The 21,987-nt window shown below is 43.4% G+C and overlaps 1 protein-coding gene across 4 annotated transcripts in view; it reads left to right on the top strand.

The window, feature by feature from the left end:
* SLC1A3 (solute carrier family 1 member 3) overlaps positions 1–21,987 on the top strand; it is a 326,416-nt gene that overhangs the window by 224,182 nt on the left and 80,247 nt on the right. For all 4 annotated transcript variants that reach the window (XM_029578718.1, XM_029578735.1, XM_029578727.1 and 1 more), the window contains one exon: positions 2,174–2,378. In XM_029578718.1, coding sequence (XP_029434578.1) covers positions 2,174–2,378 — 205 coding nt within the window. The remainder of the gene's footprint in view (positions 1–2,173; positions 2,379–21,987) is intronic.

Below are 21,987 nucleotides of genomic sequence, written 5' to 3'. Positions count from 1 at the left end.
TCAAAAGAGCTTACAGTCTAATAAGACAAACATACAGGACAAGAGACTTTAGGTATAAAGCAAGACAATATTTAAAAAGAAAAGAAAATTAGTTAACAAGACTAAAAGCAAACAATCAAGCATAAGAATTAAAAGCAGTTTAAAAAGGTGGGTGTATCCCAAGAGGCATTATAAGGAATGAAAAATTGAATATCATCGGCGTATATTCTGAAATCTACACCCAACTCAGGCAGAAGGCGACAAAGTGGAAGTAGGTATATATTGAAAAGTAGGGCTGAAAGGAAAGAGCCTTAGGGCAATTAAGTAAATATGAAACAAACCATTTATATACAGTTCCTGTGATTTCAATAGATTCTAGACATTTTAGTAAGAGGTCCAGTGTGTCAAATGCTGCAGATATGCTTAATAAAACTAAGATGTAATCTGTGTTTGAATCAAAACCTCTTATAATGGTCTGATAACAGTAATATTTCAGTGCTGTGGCCTTGTCTAAAGCCATGTTGGTTAGGATGAAGAATGGAATTCTTATTTATATAGTCCATCAACTGAAATAAAAAAAAACAGATTCTATGATTTTTGTTATAGTTGTGAGAGAAGCAACTGATTGAAAATTGGAAAACATTAGTCAAGTCAGTGAGTTTCTTTTTTGGAATAGGCAATATCGATGTTTGTTTCAAGGCCTCAGGAAACACACTTAAATTGAGAGAAGTTCACCATATGAAATAGTGGTAAAGAAATATGATCACAAGGAGCTTTTAATATGTAAATCAGACATGGATTTAATGGATTAGATATGGGTTTCACTTTTGACAAGATTTGAGAGATCATCAAAGAACCAACTTCTTGAAAAGAATTCCAGGTACAAGAGATTACTAATCTATTAGGTTTTGGTATAGGAAGATGCGAGAATTTCTCCATAAAATAGTGTGCAAGACTGTTACAAAAGTTAATGTCAATATTGTAATGAATGTCTTGTCTTAAGGATGATAAAGATTTAACAATACTAAACAAAATTATAGGGTTGCCATTTGGCTGTTGAATTTTCTCTGAGTAATGGGATTTTTTTGCTTTATCAGTTTGTTTTGTATACTTTGCTAAAAAAAAAGCCATATAAATATTTCTGCATTCATACCTTTGTTGGTGCCCTTTGCCCCTCTTTTAGTGCCATGGGATGTTCATGCCACTCTTCGTATCTTGGGCTGTTGTTGCCTGCCAGCAAGTTTCACATAACCCGGATGGAAACCCCAACGTTAGAGTCAAAAATAGGATGCATTGCGTCCCCCATTGATGTTAATAGAAATGAATGAGACGCATGACCTGAGTGAAATGAATGAGTTTCTGATCTGATTCAAACAAACTGAATGAAACAGGACAATGAACTGGAAATCTGAATGGAACTTAAATATTTTCATTGCACATTCCTCATGTTTTTCATGTTAAAGATATGTTTTTACAACGTTTATTTGTGAGTGTTTAATAAAAGTTGCTCTGATTTATGCTGGGTATCTATGGGATACCCAGCATAAATGCTCTGGCATATTCCAACTCCTGATGAAGTGTGTTTTCTGGTTTTCAACCCCTTCTGAGCTGCATTAGCTATGTTTGTGCTATGCTGAAATTAAAGTTGTTTGTTTTTGGGGTTTTTTTTTTAAGTTTTGTATTCCTGCCTGGTGGGTGAAGATCTAATTTGCTTTTCTTTTGTTCTTTTAACATATTTTGTCCTTCTTTGGCCTGATCCTTAAATCTGGCCATTAGTATAGTCATGGTTAGGTTCAGAAATGTTCATAGCCAATATTGCCTTACGGCGGGTGTGTCCGATGCTGTCATTTGAAAACAACTACATTTTTTTTGGTCTCATTTTGTTTACAATCCAAAATTATACAAATCAACAACAAATTTTTGTTTCGTTTCCATCTTTCAGTGTGAGCTAAAAGACAGAAGCAAAACCAAATGAAATAAATAAAAAATGAAAGGAAACACAATTTTTTTAATCCATGCTCACACCTGCAGCATAATAATAATGCTGCTGCATAATGAAACAAAGAAAGTTTGGGGATTTTTTTCCAAATACTTAGGCATTTTTTCATGTTACTTGCTTGCCATAGTTAACTAAGCCCTTTTATATATTATTTTCCACATGCCTGATAAATGTCCTCCCATTTTCCTTTTTCAGGAATGGCCGCCTTAGACAGTAAAGCTTCAGGAAAGATGGGTATCCGAGCAGTTGTCTACTACATGACAACCACAGTAATTGCTGTGTTCATTGGGATAATCATTGTGATCATCATCCACCCTGGAAAAGGGACAAAGGAAAATATGCATAGAGAGGGCAAAATTGAGCAAGTCACAGCTGCAGATGCTTTCCTTGATCTGATCAGGTACAGTATGGCACATAATATGCAGCACTTCATTTTAAGGAATAACAGTAGTATGTAATATGCAAAGGCTATAGACTGTTATATGAAATGGAACCGATTTACAATGTTTTAAATTTCCATGATTTGTGATATTACTCTAGATCTTACAGTAAACCAAACCATTATAATGATTTTCAATAGGATCAGAAAGACATTAAGATCCTTCACAGTATAGCTTTATGAAGCAGAGAAAGAATTTTAAACAGTGTTCTCTCCTGAATAGGCAGCCAATATGGATCCTTCATCTTTTATCTCACTCACTGTACACAGCTCCTGTAATCAACCTAGCAGCTGCATTTTGCACTAACTGTGACACTCAAATCAAAACTTTTGGCAACCCCAAGTAAAGCAAGTTGAAGTAGTCCAACTTATTTAACACTGGGGCTTATACCACTGATGTTAAATCAGGATAGGTAATATAATAACTTAGTTGTCTAACTATCCTTAATTTGAAAAATGTTGACTTAGCTACCATTTTAATGTGTGATTTTAGGCTTTATCTTGAATCAGTTAATATTGCAATCTTATGATTTCCAATCACTAGGGGGCAGATTTTAAAACATACACGGGGGGCGTACATTTGTGAGCGCAACCCGGCACGCACAAATGTACACCTGCTTTTATAACATGGACGCGCAGCCGCACGCATGTTATAAAATCAGGGGTCGGCGCGTACAAGGGGGTGCACACTAGTGCAAATTGCGTGTGCCGAGCCCTCGGGGAGCCCCGCTGGCTTTCCCCGTTCCCTCCCCCCCACTGTCCCCTCCCTTCCCCTCCCTGTCCCGCTCCCCAGCCCTAAAGAAACCCCCCTCCCCCCCGTACCTTTGTTTTGGAAGTTACGCCTGCCTCTGGCAGGTGTAACTTGTGCACATCGGCTGACTGCTGGCATGCGATCCCCCTGTGCCAGAGTCCAGCCCAGCCATGCCCACGGACCACCTAACCATGCCCCCGGACCGTCTGTCCTGCCCTGCCCCGCTCCCATCCCGCCCCCTGCCAGCCCATTCAGAAAAGCCCTGGGACATACGCGCGTCCCGGGGCTTTACGCGCACCGCCGGGCCTTTTGAAAATAGGCCCGACGTGTGTAACCCCCTAAGCGTGTAAATCCTCCTGGATTTATGCGCGTAGGTCTTTAAAAATCTGCCCCTAGGTGTGTCATATTTTTGCACGATATAAATCTATCTACCCTAAATAATTCTGTTTTTTGCAGATTCAAGACCAGTCTATGTGTACTCGTCCAGTTATTCACATCTCCTAGGGAAGATAACATCTTCCCTAGGAGATGTAAATAAAAATTGAAAACACAGCTGATAACGCAGATCCTTCAGGGCCGGTACAACCCACTGTGCAAGCCATTTACTTGCACAGGGCAGCAACATGGAGGGGGCAGCGACCTGGGGGTTTAACTCAAGTGAAAGCCACAGGGCTGCAACCAAGATAAGGGAGCTGTTGGCACTGCTGCCCAGTGGTTCCCAACTTGCACAGGGCTGAGAAGAGGGAGCAGTTGGCATTGCACAGCCAATTTGAGGGAGCTGTTGGGCCTCACAGTGGTTCCCAACCCACTCTGCAGCTGAGATGAGGGAACTGCAGGACTGCCCAGTGGATTCCAACCTGCTAGGTGACCAGAAGGAAAAAAAGTTCTGAGGTAGTTCCCAACCTGCCCTGCAGCAGAAGTAGAGGTCAGAGGCTTCCAGGAGAGGCCATGGTGTATCTGTGAGAGAGGGAGCTGATATGTGTGTGTATAAGCAAAAAGAAAACTGTGTGTGTGTCTAAGCATGTTTGTATAAGACAGAGCCTGTTTGTATGTGTCTGAGAATGTGTGTTTGAGAAGAAGCAGAGTGTGTGTGTGAGAGGGAGCATGTGTGTGTGTGAAAAGGAGCATGTGTTTGTGTCTGAGCATGTGTGTGTGAGAGGAAGTGGAGTGTGTGTGTGTGTCTGAGCATCTTTGTGTGAGAGGGAGTGTGTCTGAACATGTGCGTGTGAGAAGGAGTGTGTGTATGTCTGAGCATATGTGTGAGAGAGGGAACCTGTGTGTTTGTGTGTCTGAGGATGTGTGAGTGAGAGGGAGCATGTCAGGGTATGTGTCTGAGCATATATGTGAATCTGAGTATGTATTATTTATTTATTTAATTAATTCTTTTCTATACCGATGTTCATGATGACAGTCATAGCACATCAAACAAAGGTGAATTAACATTAACTTAATTGTTTAAGAGGGGAGGTAAGTTACAATGTAAATGAGGTGTTTGTGAGCATGTGTGTATGTCTGAGCATGTGTATGTGAGAAGAAGCAGAGTGTGTGTGTGTGTATCTGAGCATGTGTATGTGAGAGAAAATGTATGTTTGTGTGTGTCTGAGCTAATGTGTGTGAGAGGGAGCATGTGTGTGTCAGCTTATGTGTGAGAGAGGGAGCATGTATGTTTGTGTGTCTGAGCATGTTTGTGTGAGAGGGAGCATGTTGGAGATGTCTGAGCATGTGTGTGTGTAAGAAAGCCCTGAGACAAGTGCAGAGACCAAGCTCTCGGGATGAAGGAGTAAGAGGTCTAAAAGCAATAAATTCTGCAGTTTCTATCAGAAAAAGTTGTAGTATCAAAGCACAGGGTGTTGTCTTCCTGTGTGAGTCTGAGTATTGGGACCTGGCCTCCGGGTCAGGTTGCGGCATTGGACCTGGGCTCAGGCTCTAGCCTAGGCCGAGGTCCAGGCCTCAGGACCTGGCCTCTGGGTCAGGTCATGGCATCGGGCCTGGCTTGGGCTGTGGCCTAAGTCATCCAATTGACTGTAATTAATTTAAGAAAATCTCATGGCTAACTGCAATAAGTGCAGCTGAAATATCTAGCTGGATCAATAAAACTGTGTTCCTGCTATCTAAAGTATAGTGCAATGAATCCATCAAGGAAATTAGCAGTCTCTCTAAACCATGCACCTTCCTAAAGCCAAACTGATACTGATCTAATATCTTATGCACTTCTAAATAGAATGGAATAAAACCCGCTTCTCTATTACTTTGTTCAACATCAGTAAATTTGATATAGGAAAAACGTTTGTCACATCCATCACAGGTAATGCCAAATTTTTCTTCAATAACTCTGGTACACACCCCTAAATGAGGAATGCATTATTATTTTCACTTGCAATCGATACTTAGCCACCTATAAACAGACTATCCAGAAAAGACAGGGATCTAACTGACAGTCGATTTCATCTGTGAAATCAGTTTTGTTACATCTACCAACATAATAAGATCAAAGTGAGACCAAAATGCAGTAACTTTATCATTCCTAATTTCAAGCATACTTACCACACCAGATTATAAGGTGTTCTGAAGCTTCTCACGTTCTCTTGAAAATAACTTGCAAGACATTCACAGTCAATAGCTGAAGACTCTAATTTTGTAGGCTTCCTTAACAGATGTTTTTACTATAGAGAATAGTTCCCTAGGTTGATTAAGAGGTCTTTATCTGTTCTGTAAAGTAAAATTTCCTAGCATTCTGAACACAGCCTTTATACATCTTTAGGTTATTGTAATCCTTGGTGGAGATGTGGCCCCCCCATGTGCTGGGGGATGGTTGGCACTGCCTAGTGAGCAAGCCCACTAGGCCCAGCCTGTCAGCTGATGGCATTGCCCTGAAAGGGGACCAACTGAGCTTTGCCTAAACAGCCCCATTCCCCACAGGTTGAGCCTTTGGGTTACTGGGGCCGACAGGGTCTTAGGTGGGTCCCTTGGGCTAGATAGATGCGAGAGTACAAGGCAGAGCACAGGTCGGGTCAGGCGGTAATCAACAAAAACAGAGGACAGGCCTGGGGCCACCAGTAGTGTTGCGCTATGAGTTCCAATGTCTGGGTAATACCAAAATGACCAGAAATGTGGGACTCGTATGCCCATTCCAAGACTTTATGTCTCAGACGTCGAGGTACCACGATCTTGCCCAGGGGACCTGAAAGGGCCGTGACAGCCATGATTTTGGCTGGGTCAATGATAGACTTGGGGTGGGGGGCCTTAATTCCTTCAATAATAAAAGAACGGGAAAGGGCATCCGCCCAACAGGTTCTTGTCAGCTGGCCGGTAGCACAGCTCAAAATTGAATCAATTAAAGAACAAAGCTTATCTAGGGTTTAGTCTCTGAGCTTGTGCCAGGTGCTTCAGGTTTTTATAGTGTGTATAAATGGTCAGCATTATTGTATTTGATACCATTTTTCCTATTTAAATAATTAGTTTATTGTATATGAAAATAATTGAATTCTTTTCTATTCAAATATTTTGATTTTATTTAGACTGTATAAATGGTCACCAGGTATTTAGTGCCCTCCAATAGATGCTACCATTCCTCTAATAATACAAAAACACCAATGTGGAAATGCTGAATATAGTATTTTTTTATATATGTATCCTGTGGATACCTCATATATTTCACATGGGCTATATTCAAAAAGCCTCAAGTGTGGGGTATGCAGTGTATTTACGTACTGCTATGCATGTCACTCACAATATCTTAGGACTATGCTCCCATTATTATAATCATCGGTAACCACATTGTTTACATTTTTTTAAAGGTTTTCACTCATATCATTATTATTATGCAGAAAAAGCAGAATCTTTATCTGAACTTATCTGGACAGTTTATGATAACACCAGCCCGACCCGACACGGTACGTGTTTCGTTGACTTCTTCAGGGGTGGGAAGGCAATACGGTGTTTTAAATCACTGTCTCTCTGCATAGGTTACTGCTTGCAACTTCAGCTTAAATTCTGACAATCACAAGCAGTAACCTATGCAGAGAGACAGTGATTTAAAACACCGTATTGCCTTCCCACCCCTGAAGAAGTCAACGAAACACGTACCGTGTCGGGTCGGGCTGGTGTTATCATAAACTGTTCAGATAAGTTCAGATAAAGATTCTGCTTTTTCTGCATAATAATAACGATATGAATGAAAACCTTTAAAAAAAATGTAAACTATGTGGTTACCGATAATTATAATAATGGGAGCATAGTCCTAAGATTTTGTGAGCGACATGCATAGCAGTACGTAAATACACTGCATACCCCACACTTGAGGCGTTTTGAATATAGCCCATGTGAAATATGAGGTATCCACAAGATACATATATATAAAAAAATACTATATTCAGCATTTCCACATTGGTGTTTTTGTATTACTAGAGTTTGAGTATACACCAGTATATACAGTGTTTTGTTTTGACCATTCCTCTAATGCCATCTTGACAGTTAGTAGATCCCGGACAACGATATTGTATTTCTTCTCCACTGGTGAGAATTTCCATGAAAAGTAAGAGCAGGTCACCAGCGTATTATTGCAGTTATTCTGTAAGAGGACAGTGCCTACCCAGAGTGGTTGCATCTACCTCTACAATGAATGGCTTGGCGGGGTCTGGATGGTAAAGGCAAGAGCCCCAAGTGAATTCCTGCTTGAGTAGCTCAAAGGCTTGGATTGCGGGCATGGTCCAGTTCTTAGTACTGGATCCTTTTTTTTGTTAAGGCGGTAAGTGGGGCTGCCAAAGTAGAGTAGTTGGGAATAGATTGCCTATAATAATTGGCAAAGCCCAAGAAGCATTGTAAGGTCTTGATCCCTACTGGATGGGGCTATCCCATAATAGCTTTCACTTTGGCAGAGGACAGGCCAGTGGTCAAGGCAGGCAGCAGACAGCAAAGACAAAGAAAAGGCCAGAGGTCAGGGCAAGTGGCAGGCAAGGCAAGGTCAGGTCCAAAGCAAAGAGTTGGGTCCAGGCAGCAGTCAAGAGAGGCCAAAGCAAAGCCAGGTCAGGTCCAGGATATCAGGCAAGGAGACAAGGACAGACAGACAAGGACTAACAAGGATGGACAGGCAAGGAAGACAAGAGCACAGACAAGGCAAGGGATAAACAAGAAAGCAACATTCACAAGGACATGAAGACGCCAGGGGACCTGTTGCTGAGTCATCGAGGTGGTATCTGGGCGCTGGCTAAATAGACAGGAGCTGGTGATGTCATCAAAGGGTGCCGCGGGGGCTTTCCCACCATGGCATCTTTAAGAGCCAACATGTTGGGCACACACTCGTCTTAGGAGGAGATCAGAAAGCATTACTGCAGTTGCACCCCTGCCACGGGTGAGGCCTGGTCGCTGGCAGCATCTGTGCCATGAGAGAGGTATGCCGGCATCAGGGATAAGTGAGGCAGTTGGTGGAAGGGACCTGCAAGCTGCCATTTGTAACAGTTATTAAATCCTTAGCTGCTGAATTTCTTTGTCACTGTCACTCTACTTTCCAAATTCTCGTTTCTTCTTAACCAGATCTTAAGAAAACCAGGGCACTTCCACTTTATTTTACCCAACCCAGATTATTCTTTTGGGGGTTTCCTTCTCATAAGAAGTTGCTAAAAGTGACTACTATCATAACCAAATTAATAACATTTTCTATATCTTCATCAATATTTTGGGTCCAAACTTCCTGGAATTTATTTAAGTCAACTCTTATTCTTACAGATTATTAAATCACTTTATCGATCTTAACTTGTGAATTATACACAATAGTGTCAAATGGAAAAGGGAACAGCTAGTATCCAATTATAATGAACACAAATAACTAGCTGTGGGAGCCAGTCATAAGTTACCTCAATATCAATAATTCACTTTTAAAAATTATTCTTTATTAAATCAATTCAACAATATTATTTTATAATCGAGATAAAGACCTCAGAACGGGCAAAGGGTTTAAATGACCGCAATATTTGTAGGCCAGTAAGTTCAATCACTGGTCTTTATTGTCTCATTTTCTATTTTTATAAAAACATGGTTATTTCCCATTTCAATTGTTTTTAGATACTGCAGAAAACTTCTGTCTGAAGAAAAACATTTGCTATTGCGTTAATGTCATAGCAATATCAGTTTTCACATTAATGCTACAATTCAGCCAAGTCTTGATAGCGTTATATTGCAGCATAGATATCACAACAACTTCTTTTTAACAGCCCGTTTAATTTATAGCTCATCGCTTCGAAGTAGAGCATGTTAACAATGTTCAAGTTTCAGGTAATATGTTTGTATATTATATCTGAAACCTTTGACAATTGAGCCCGAACATCTAAAGGTTGAGAGAGTATTAATCCGCCCTGATGAAGCGTCATGCGAAACGTTAACGTTGGCGGGGACTGACCATAAACCAATATGGTGACAACAGCACAGACTTGTTGTGAAAGAAAGAAAAATGTGCAACAAGTTTAAGATAAGTGCTTTCTTTCATGATGTCGGGAAGGTTTCAGATATAATATACACAATAGTGAACAATATTATGAAATGATCAGACCATCAAATAAATAAGCACACATTTGCTGTATAATGTCTAGTAGAGCAAGCTTAAATGAGAATAGCCCTCAAAATGGCAAAAAATATGTTCATTCCAAACATACATGTGGCTCAAATCATTACGTATAGTTGTCTGGTCAAAATCATATAGATGGCAGTTTTCAAAAGCCATTTATCCACATAAATGGCTACTTTCATGGGTAAAAGCAATTTGAAATCTACCCACCCTGAATGCAGGTTTGGTGCTGTTCCAGAACAGGAGTACTTTACCTATATATTCCTAGAGGTGTTCCCAGGGTCAGGAAAGACCGAGGAAGCAACAATGAACAAAGCTTTACATTGTCAAAATTGTGTGTGATGTTTTTGCCCAACAATATATCTGCAGAAAAGCCAGGGACAAATTCTGTGGGTACTTTTTTCTTGGACAATTTTCAAAGGGAAAGTACATGCATAACATTCCTTTGAGAACTGGTGAAAAATCCACAGATAAAAGTATCCACGAACTTTGCACCCACCCACACAGTTTTGAAAATTGCCTCCTGTCTATTAATGAGTTGTTCCTGATTACCCTTCTCTTATACCTCAATCCCAGCAGCTTCCCAGCCCTGCTTTGATAGCAATGCTGGAAATGCAAGCTAACAGAGTTGAAATCTCTGATAGCAATGTTAGTAGCTTATGCTTCTAGTGTTGCTGCCAAAGCAATGGTGGAAGCTGCCAAGATCACGGAATGAGTGTATCTCAATCCTGGTTCTGCAGAGGGTTTTGAGATGCCAAGAAGAGTGAGAGGGTTAGGACTGAGGTGCAAAAAAGAGGAGAAAGGAAAAGGAGTGTGCCATAAGTGTGTTTCTCTAAACCACTTTCGGCCTCATTAACTAATTTTAACCATTGTCTTACTATATGAAACTCCCAAGTCTCTTGACCTGCATGTTTGTTTTGATAGATTGTAAGTTCTATTCATCAGGACTCTCATGCATTTTTTGTACAGCGCTGTGTACGTCGGGTAGCACTATAGAAATGCTAAGCAATAGTAATAGAGGGGGGAAGGACCATGATGTGCCACTTTCAACATGGATAATTTAAAACTCTTTAGGGGAGGCCTTGGGGGTTGGGCAGGGGGGATCGAGCCAACAGGCAAACTTGGATGGTGAGGTGGCGAATCGGGTTGCCAGGCCCACTTGACAGGTTTTTTTTTTCTTTGGCCTGCTCAACGCTTAGCCAGTTAAGACTATCTTAAACTTTAAAAAGTGAGCCCCATAGCAAAATTTGATGTGAAATTTCCTATGAAACATCGTACAATAAAGATAATTTAGGCTCTTAGGTAGAAAGCTTAAATCCAGAACCTCCAGGGAGGGATTCTCTGAAATGATCCCTGTTCCACGCGCAGGTCATCAGAGGCAGGCAGAGCTCCGGAGTCTCAATGCGTGGATGAGACGATGGTGCAAGGAAGAGGGATTCAGTTTTGATAGGAACTGGGGAACCTTTTGGGGAAGGGGGAGTCTCTTCCGAAGGGATGGGCTCCACCTTAACCAGGGTGGAACCAGACTGCTGGCGCTAACCTTTAAAAAGGAGATAGAGCAGCTTTTAAACTAGAACAAAGTGATAAGGGGAATGGAACAACTCCCCTATGAGGAAAGACTAAAGAGGTTAGGACTTTTCAGCTTGGAGAAGAGACGACTGAGGGGGGATATGATAGAGGTGTTTAAAATCATGAGAGGTCTAGAACGGGTAGATGTGAATCGGTTATTTACTCTTTCGGATAGTAGAAAGACTAGGGGGCACTCCATGAAGTTAGCATGGGGCACATTTAAAACTAATCGGAGAAAGTTCTTTTTTACTCAACGCACAATTAAACTCTGGAATTTGTTGCCAGAGAATGTGGTTCGTGCAGTTAGTATAGCTGTGTTTAAAAAAGGATTGGATAAGTTCTTGGAGGAGAAGTCCATTACCTGCTATTAAGTTCACTTAGAGAATAGCCACTGCCATTAGCAATGGTTACATGGAATAGACTTAGTTTTTGGGTACTTGCCAGGTTCTTATGGCCTGGATTGGCCACTGTTAGAAACAGGATGCTGGGCTTGATGGACCCTTGGTCTGACCCAGTATGGCATTTTCTTATGTTCTTATGTTCTTAAAGGGGAAAGCCGACAGTCGCTCAGCAGCGCATGGTTCAAAGGATATCAATGATGAATTAGAATTAGGGCATCCCAACAGTGAGGTTCCAATAATAAGAAAAGTAGTCCAAGTACCTGTAACTAAAACTCACCTGAGCTAAAAAATTCTAACTTATCCCTATTAATTAAAAAGAAAAATGAAAATACAAACAAAAAACAAACTTTGAAATGTTTGTATGCTAATGCCAGAAGTCTAAGACGTAAGATGGGAGCATTAGAGTGTATAGCAGTGAATGATGACATAGACTTAATTGGCATCTCAGAGACATGGTGGAAGGAGGACAACCAATGGGACAGTGCTATACTGGGGTACAAATTATATCGCAAAGACAGAGAGGAGCACCCGCGAGGCGGTGTGGTGCTTTATGTCCTGGATGGCATAGAGTCCAAAAGGATAAACATCCTGCAAGAGACTAAATGCACAATTGAATCTTTATGAGTAGAAATCCCTTGTGTGTCGGGGAAGACTATAGTGATAGGAGTATAAACTACTGTCCACCTGGTCAAGATGGTGAGACGGACAGTGAAATGCTAAGAGAAATTAGGGAAGCTAACCAAATTGGTAGTGCGGTAATAATGGGAGACTTCGATTACCCCAATATTGACTGGGTAAATGTATCATCGCTACATGCTAGAGATATAAAGTTCCTGGATGGAATAAATGACATTTTTATGGAGCAATTGGTTCAGGAACCGACAAGAGAGGGAGCAGTTTCAGATCTAATTCTCAGTGGATCACAGGATTTGGTGAGAGAGGTAACGGTGGTGAGGCTGCTTGACATTAGTGATCAAATTTGAATTAATGACTGGAAGGGGGACAGTAAGCAAATCCACGGATCTCAAGCTAAACTTTCAAAAGGGAAACTTTGATAAAATGAGAAAAATTGTAAGAAAAAAACTGAAAGGAGCAGCTATGAAGGTAAAAAGTGTGCAAGAGGCGTGGTCATTGTTAAAAATTACCATCCTAGAAGCACAGTCCAGATATTTTCCACACATTAAAAAAGGTGGAAAGAAGGCAAAACGATTACCAGCATGTTAAAAGGGGAGGTAAAAGAAACTATTTTAGCCAAAAGATCTTCATTCAAAAATTGAAAGAAGGATCCAACAGAAAAAAATAGGATAATGCATAAGTATTGGCAAGTTAAATGTAAGACATTGATAAGACAGGCTAAGAGAGAATTTGAAAAGAAGATGGCCGTAGAGGCAAAAACTCACAGTAAAAACTTTTTAAAATATATCCAAAGAGCCTGTGAGGGAGTCAGTTGGACCGTTAGATGATCAAGGGGTTAAAGGGGCACTTAGAGAAGATAAGGCCATTGCGGAAAGATTAAATGATTTCTTTGCTTCGGTGTTTACTGAAGAGGATGTTGGGGAGGTACCCGTACTGGAGAAGGTTTTCATGGGTAATGATTCAGATGGACTGAACCAAATCACGGTGAACCTAGAAGATGTGGTAGGCCTGATTCACAAACTGAAGAGTAGTAAATCACCTGGACTGGATGGTATACACTCCAGAGTTCTGAAGGAACTAAAAAATGAAATTTCAGACCTATTAGTAAAACTTTGTAACATATCATTAAAATCATCCATTGTACCTGAAGACTGGAGGATAGCTAATGTAACCCCAATATTTAACAAGGGCTCCAGAGGAGATCGAGGAAACTACAGACCGGTTAGCCTGACTTCAGTGCCAGGAAAAATAGTGGAAAGTGTTCTAAACATCAAAATCACAGAACATATAGAAAGACATGGTCAAATGGAGCAAAGTCAGCATGGCTTTACCCAAGGCAAGTCTTGCCTCACAAACCTGCTTCACTTTTTTGAAGGAGTTAACAAACATGTGGATAAAGGTGAACCGGTAGATGTAGTGTACTTGGATTTTCAGAAGGCGTTTGAAAAAGTTCCTCATGAGAGGCTTCTAGAAAAAGTAAAAAGTCATGGGATAGGTGGCGATGTCTTTCGTGGATTACAAACTGGCTAAAAGCAGGAAACAGAGAGTAGGATTAAATGGACAATTTTCTCAGTGGAAGGGAGTGGGCAGTGGAGTGCCTCAGTGATCTGTATTGGGACCCTTGCTTTTCAATATATTTATAAATGATCTGGCAAGAAATACGACGAGTGAGGTAATCAAATTTGCAGATGATTCAAAATTGTTCAGAGTAGTTAAATCACAAGCAGATTGTGATAAATTGCAGGAAAACCTTGTGAGACTGGAAAATTGGCCATCCAAATGGCAGATGAAATGTAATGTGGATAAGTGTAAGGTGATGCATATAGGGAAAAATAACCCATGCTATAGTTACACAATGTTAGGTTCCATATTAGGTGCTACCACCCAAGAAAGAGATCTAGGTGTCATAATGGATAACACAATGAAATTATCGGTTCAGTGTTCTGCAGCAGGCAAAAAAGCAAACAGAATGTTGGGAATTATTAGAAAGGGAATAGTGAATAAAACGGAAAATGTCATAATGCCTCTGTATCGCTCCATGGTGAGACCGCACCTTGAATACTGTATACAATTCTGGTCGCCGTATCTCAAAAAAGATATAATTGCAATGAAGAAGGTACAGAGAAGGGCAACCAAAATGATAGGGGGAATGGAACAGCTCCCCTATGAGGAAAGACTAAAGAGGTTAGGATTTTTCAGCTTGGAGAAGAGACGGCTGAGGGGGAATATGATAGAGGTGTTTAAAATTATGAGAGGTCTAGAACGAGTAGATGTGAATCAGTTATTTACTCTTTCAGATAATAGAAAGATTAGGGGGCACTCCAAGACTTTAGCATGTGGCACATTTAAAACTAATCAGAGAAAGTCCTTTTTCACTCAACACACAATTAAACTATGGAATTTGTTGTTAGAGGATGTGGTTAGTGCAGTTAGTATAGCTGGGTTTAAAAAAGGATTGGATAAGTTCTTGGAGGAGAAGTCCATTACCTGCTATTAATTAAGATGACTTAGAAAACAGCCACTGCTATTACTAGCAACAGTAACATAGAATAGACTTAGTTTTTGGGTACTTGCCAGGTTTTTATGGCCTGGATTGGCCTCTGTTGGAAACAGGATGCTGGGCTTGATGGATCCTTGGACTGACCCAGTATGGCAATTTCTTATGTTCGTATTATACCTCACCATTTCTTTCAAAATTCATATTAATGAGCTGTTTTGCATGCTCTAATATCATAGCAGTTCATTAATTTTGAAGCTGAATAAAATTTTGCATGTAGCATACTACATACATAATTGTACTAGTCACATTATTTCATAAACTTTGCTTCATATTCTAAAAGTAAAAATAATGCATATAATTTCAAATTACACACCATATTTTGCTCTTTACACATGTAGTGGCATTTGCAAAATAAAGTACACTTTAGTACATCATCATCGTTGTAAGTCCTCTTGGGCATGGGCATTACCTAATTGTAACTCATCATAAGCCTTGATAGGCAAAGGCGATCAATTAAACCAAAATCTAAATCCAATTAAATTTGGCAGTATATAGTAAGAGATCCCTATGTTGTGGGTACGACTGAAAATATATATACTGTGTGTTACAAGAGAGGCAGATATTTATGAAATATAAAAAAGTTATTTTCTAATGTGGCAAAGCACCATGTCTCACTTTGATCGCATGTGCTGAAAGAATTACATTGGCTTCCCATTCAATTAGTTCATTTGATTCTTTACTGGGAATGCCTTTCTTATTTGAAAGAACTGATATCCTAGTTCTGCCTGCAGTGCACGTTATGTTCATCTAGCCAATTATTATTGACATTGTTGCGGTCCCGGGCTGTGCCCCGGTCCCTCCACCTACCTCGGGGACGGTCTGGGCCGCTGCGAGGTCCTTTCGCCCTGTACGGGCCTGCCTGGCTCCTGCTGCGGCGCTCCTTCCTCGAAGGAGACGCCGCCGATGCTCCGTGGCTGGCCATGCCCCCTAGACGCACGCGCGCAGGTGCTCAACATTTAAAGGGGCCAGCGCGGGAAAGTAAAGTACTGCCCTGAGGTGTTGTCAGACATTCCCAGAGTACTTAAACTTGCAACTGGCTCCATTCCTTGCCTTGCAATGAGGTTCATTCTTCCTAGAGTTGCTAGTTGCTGTTCTGGCTTCTGACTTCGGTTTCCGTCCACTGGCTTCTGACTTCTGCTTTCGTCCTCTGGCTTTCATCCACTGGCTTCTGACTTCTGCTTTCGTCCTCTGGCTTCTGACTTCGGCTTTCATCCACTGGCTTCTGACTTTGGCTTTCGTCCTCTGGTTCCTGACTTCAGCTTTCGTCCAGGAGGTCTCGCCTAAGTCCAAGCGGCTCGGGTCCTCACGAGCTCCTCTCGAGGGGACTGCCGGCTTCCAGTGGTGAAGATCCAGTTGGCCTCCTGGCTCCAGCTCTACTCTCCTCTATCCTCTGGAACTCCTCCTCCGACACCTGCCCACAGAAGACCGCTCATAAGTCCAAGTGGCCCAGGTCCTCACGGGCTCCTCCTAGGGGGACCTCGGTCTCCAGTGGTGAAGATCCTCCAGATCTCCTGTCTGGGCCGCCTCTCGGCTTCGACATCCACTGGGGGTCTCCCCTCAGTGCGCCATCATCTGTCCTAGTCGGCTCAAGGGTCCACGATTCCAACAGGCTATGCCAGGAGCAAAAGTGGTGAGATTACAGCTGACTTCTCGACGCTCATTTTCTGAAGCTGAGCTGACTCTTTGGAACTCTCTGCCATCAGAGATGCGTACAGTATGTGAATATAAATGTTTTAGGTAAATGTTAAAGGCTCAGTTGTTCACAGCTGCCTTTACTTAATGTATTGTGAGATACGTTGGAAATTATGTTTGAAGGATTGAGAAATGTTAGCTAAAAGTTGTTTCATGAGATGTTGAAATCCACTTCAAACAGTCAGGGTGATCCAGTACCGAGCGGTAGGAAGAGCTGCGTTAGTGCCTACGGCACCCGCGGTTACCGCCCGCACAGTGCAGCTCACCTACCGCTCGATCCTGAAGCCTAATTATATGTAAATGTAAGCCGCGTCCGAAAAGCCTTAGTCCCGCGCAACCCAGGATACTGGATAGAGCGCCTATACAGGATCCTGGGTGCGCGGGCCTAAGGCTGGTATCTGTCATTTCAAATGTCATTTGAAATGACAGATACCAGGAAGTCTGGTCCGATCGGATGCAAAAATAAGTTGCTTCGCCGCTGTCATCTCTCTCCTCTCCTCCCGAAGCAGGCCTTGCTCCGGGAGGTGGAGAGAGAGATGACAGTGGCGAAGCAACTTACTTTTCCATCTGATCTGACCCGACAGCGCTTCTCCCCCCCTCCCGGAGCAAGGCCTGCTTCGGGAGGAGGGGAGAGAGATGACAGCGGCGAAGCTTTCCCCCAGCCCGGACCCGACCAGGACCCCCAACCCGGACCCGACCGGACCCAACCTGACCGCTGTCAGTCTGTTCTCCCTCCTCCCGGAGCAAGGCTGCTTTCGCGCCCTGCTCCGGGATGGGGGAGAAGAGGTGACAGCGGCGAAGCAAAAAAAAAAAGGGGAGCAAATTTTGTTTTTTTTCAAAAGCGACTTACTTTTGGGATCTGTCAAGATCCCAAAAGTAAGTCGCTTTTGGACGCCGGCAAAACTTATCTTTTTTGCAGCCATCAGCCATCAGCAGGAACACGATCTGGCTCCCGTAGCTCCTCCCAACAAGATGGCCGCCTGCACGGGGAAAGCGTACAATTGGCCGCTGAAGACGTGACGTCACGACATCACGTTTTGAGCGGCCAATTGCACGCTTTCCCCATGCAGGCGGCCATCTTTGTCTTCATCGGGAGGAGCTACGATCGCATGTGTTCCTGATGATGGCTTCAGAAAAGTAAGTTGCTTCATCGTTGCTAGTGTCCCCCCTCCTCCCGGAGCAAGGCGGCTTTTCGCGCCCTGCTCCAAGAGGAGGGGGGACACTGAAAAGTCGCTTCGCCGCTGTCAGTGTCCCCCCTCCTCCCGGAGCAAGGCGGCTTTTCGCGCCCTGCTCCGAGAGGAGGGGGGACACTGAAAAGTCGCTTCGCCGCTTTCTTCGTCGTTGCTTCGCCGCTGTCAGTGTCCCCCCTCCTCTCGGAGCAAGGCGGCTTTTCGCGCCCTGCTCCGAGAGGAGGGGGGACACTGAAAAGTCGCTTCGCCGCTTTCTTCGTCGTTGCTTCGCCGCTTTCTTCGTCGTTGCTTCGCCGCTGTCAGTGTCCCCCCTCCTCTCGGAGCAAGGCGGCTTTTCGCGCCCTGCTCCGAGAGGAGGGGGGACACTGAAATGTCGCTTTGCCGCTTTCTTCGCCATTGCTTCGCCGCTGTCAGTGTCCCCCCTCCTCCCGGAGCAAGGCGGCTTTTCGCGCCCTGCTCCGAGAGGAGGGGGGACACTGAAAAGTCGCTTTGCCGTTGCAGTCTCCGTGGCAGCCCCAGTCCGGACATCGGAGGGGGGCTGCAACGTTTTTTACGCTTTTTTTTTTTTTTGGCTTCGGGAGCAGGGGAGAGGACTGGGGCTGCCACGGAGACCGGCACCCATGATCGCGGCCGGGGCAGGCGAGCGGGGGCTGGGAGAAAGCTTTCCACCTACCCTTACCCATGCCTCTACCGCCTGGGTCAGGGTAGGCGGTAAGTTTCCAGGTTAACCGCGCGACAAAACGGCAGGGAAAGGTAGCGATAGTCGGGGCGTGGGTTACGGGATTGCAGGTGAATAGCTAATTCGCTCGTTTGCATGCAATATCGCGCTAATTCGCTCGTTTGCATGCAATATACATGCCGCGGGCGGAAGGGGTTGCCCAGGGAATTTAGGACGCGGTAGGAGTAGGTTAAAGGGGATTCGGGATCACAGGAAGGGCTAACGCGGCCGAAAACGAAGTTAAAAACGGCTTAGGAGCAGGGTAAACGCAGCCGCACTTTACAGGATAGGCCTGACTGTTTGGAAAATTTATTGAAGTTTACCTCACTTCCAGTCTTATTTCCAGCTCCAGGCCCTTCCACAGTGAACACCGAACAGAAATATTTGTTAAACAATTTTGCTTTTTCCTCAACAGCCTCTATATATTCTGCCCCTTCACCTTTGAATGTCACAGTGGCACTTTTGCACTTCCTTCTATCACCAACATTTCTAAAATAATGTCTTGTTCTCCCATTTTACCGTATTTGCTATTTTTTCTTTTATTTGAATTTTTGCATTCCTGACTACTTTCCCAGCTTCTCCTAATTTTTCCAGATATTGTACCTGTTGTCCTTTATCTGTGATCTCTTGTAGTTTATGAATGCTAATCTTTTCACCCTTACTTTTTCAGTTAATTCTTTAGAAAAACATAACAGCCTCCTTTTCTTCTTCCTTTTAAATACTTTCCTAACAAAAGATTAGTTGCCCTTATATCTCCTTTTTAGTTTTGCCCATTGTCCTTCTATTTCTCCTAGATTTTCCCATTGAGCTAACAACTCCTTGAGGTACTTTCCCATTTTAATAAATTTAGTTTTTCTGAAGTCTAGGACCCTTGTCTTAGAATGAACCTTCATTTCTTGCATCCTAATATTAAACCGCAAAATCCAGTGATCACTGGATCCCAGATGACCATCCACTACAACATCAGAAATACTGTACCTGTTGTTAAGCACAAGGCCCAGCATCGTGCCCTCCCATATGGGTTCTGTTACCAGTTGACAGAACAGTTCTCCTTACAGAGGATCCAGGATATCCCTGCTTCTAGAAGATACTGAAGCTGGGATATCTCAATCAACAACTGGCAGATTGAAATCCCCTAGTAGCAGCACTTCCCCTTTCACAGCAATCCTATGAATATCCTCCATTAAACCTCTATCCATCTCCTCTGAGACAGAGGTCTGTATATTACACCTATATAAATAGATGTACCATTCCCTCTTTCCAGATAAACCCACAGTGCCTTCTCCTTACCTCACAAACCTGGTAAGGCTGTTGCTTTAATATTGTTTTTTATATTTAATGCCTCATCTCATCCTGTCCTTCCGATCCTTCCTGAATAGATTGTAGACTGGTATAACTATATCCCAGTCATGGTTTTCCGTGTACCGGGTCTCTGTGAAAGCTACTAGATATGTGCATTCAGGTAAAACAAATTTGAAAAACAAAACAAATAGGGCCAATTCATTTATTTTGTGGGGGCCACAAAACAAATTAAAGGGTCTCTGAATTAAATGAGTCCTATTCATTTCCTTTGTTTTAAAACTGAGACCGGGGCCTCCCCTAGGGAATAGGCCGAGGCCAAAAGCAGTGGTCGTGTCCAACGCTCAAGCATGTCACTGGTGGCTTGGCCTAGGCCTAAGCCATGGCCTGACACAGTGGCTGCAGTCTATGCCTGATCATGACACTGGGGTCTTGGCCTCCAACGCCAGGGCTTTGACTGAGACTCAAGAAAAGGACCAGGCCCCCAGAAAACTTTCCTGATACCATTTACCTGATCTGTCAAGGATCTAATGCTGCAGCCAGACCCTGGCCACATACAGGGGCCCAGCCTGGAGACCAGATCATGCCACCTTAGCCTAGCCTAGAACCTGGACTCAGGCCCAATGCAGGGGCTCAGCCTGGAGGCCAGGTCCCAACAGCTGGATTTTGGCTCAGACCCAGTTCTGACGCCAGGGCCCAGCCAGATGCCTGGTCTTGAAGCTAGGGCCTTAGCCCAAGATCAGGACCAGGCCTGGAGGCCACAGCCCATATACACTCATATACAAACACCTCACTTTTACTTGTTTTCCCCTTTTGGAAGCAAAAGGAGCAAGGGCAGCATGAGCAGCATCTGCCTCCTTCCGTACCACGGCCCAGCCTTCCTCCTTCTTTTAGCCTTGGGGCTAAGCTGCTGTTTATGACTAAGGGAAGGCTGATGTTGCATCTTCTAGCTGGTGGCTGTGCAGCTCCTCCTGCTTCTGACTGGCTGCACTGCTCCTTCTGCTGAGTGTCGGGTGGGAGATGCACGCTGCTCCGACTGCAGTTGGGGGGGAGACCAATGCATCTTCTTACAGCCGATGGGCTGCACTGCTCTTCCTGCTCTCTATTGGAGCAGGGGTGGACAATGATTCTTCTTGCGGCCCCGCAAGGGCTAGGTGGACATGCCTTGCTCACTTCCTACTGCTTAGGGTGGCACCACGGAAGTGCCGAGCCTGCTGCTGCTGCACTGAAACATTTCATTTACTAAATGCTTGGAAGCCAATGAAGCTGCGATCTGAATGCTGGTAAGGTCCTCAGGTCTCCAGAGCTGCTTTTTTCTAAATGAGGGGTTGGAGGCACTGAAGCCGGGGGAGCCAAAATTTAAGAAGTAGGATCATAAATGGAGAAGTTATTTAAAAAAAAAAGTATCGCCTGACTGCAGAGTGAGAGAGGGTCCTGCGATGGGCGTCGTCATTTGTATTTTTACCCCAATTTACAAGGAGGGCCTTGAGGGGAGGAGGGACATGAACAGCAGGTGCAGCGCTTCATCTTTTTCTGCCCTCCCTGCACCAGCGACAGAGCTCTTGAGGGACCAAGGGTTGTATCAGGAGGAAGGGAGGCAGCTTCTCAGTCCCATTGTGAACATGGTGGCAACACTTGCTGGGCGGCACTTATGGCCATGACCATATTGGCCATTGGCTAGCTACGGCTCTTCCAGGGCGAGGATCTAGGGCCATCTAGTGGATACCTAGGGGTCTCTGCGTAAAAGAACAAAAAGTTAATAATAAAAATTATCCCCCTTCAAAGTAAGGGCCACACAGTTGAATTCAGTCAGAAAATTCACCTGTTTGTGGTTCACCTCCTCTAATAAATGCACTTGCTAGTAACTTGGTACTTGCTAGTAACCTGGATTGGCCACTATCGAAGACAGGCTGCTGTGTTCAATGGTCTGACCCATCATGGCACATCTTATGTTCTTATATGGGAAAAAATTGGCAAACTAGGAGGCCAATGTACTAAAATGCAGAAAAATTAGCAAAGTCGGCTTTGTGGGCAAAATTCGCTATTAGCAGGTATTCAAATGGAGAGCGCGTGCTGTTGCCTTTCTAGCAAGCACTGCTTTTTCATTTTTTTGTAAATAGTTATTTTAACACATACAGTTTTTCTCTTTTTTTTTTTTTTACTTTTTATTTATGCAATTTCAAAGTGCATAGACT

This window comes from Rhinatrema bivittatum, chromosome 1 (assembly GCF_901001135.1).
Source record: "Rhinatrema bivittatum chromosome 1, aRhiBiv1.1, whole genome shotgun sequence".
Lineage (NCBI taxonomy): Eukaryota > Metazoa > Chordata > Amphibia > Gymnophiona > Rhinatrematidae > Rhinatrema > Rhinatrema bivittatum.
This window is presented reverse-complemented; position numbering and strand designations above follow the sequence as displayed.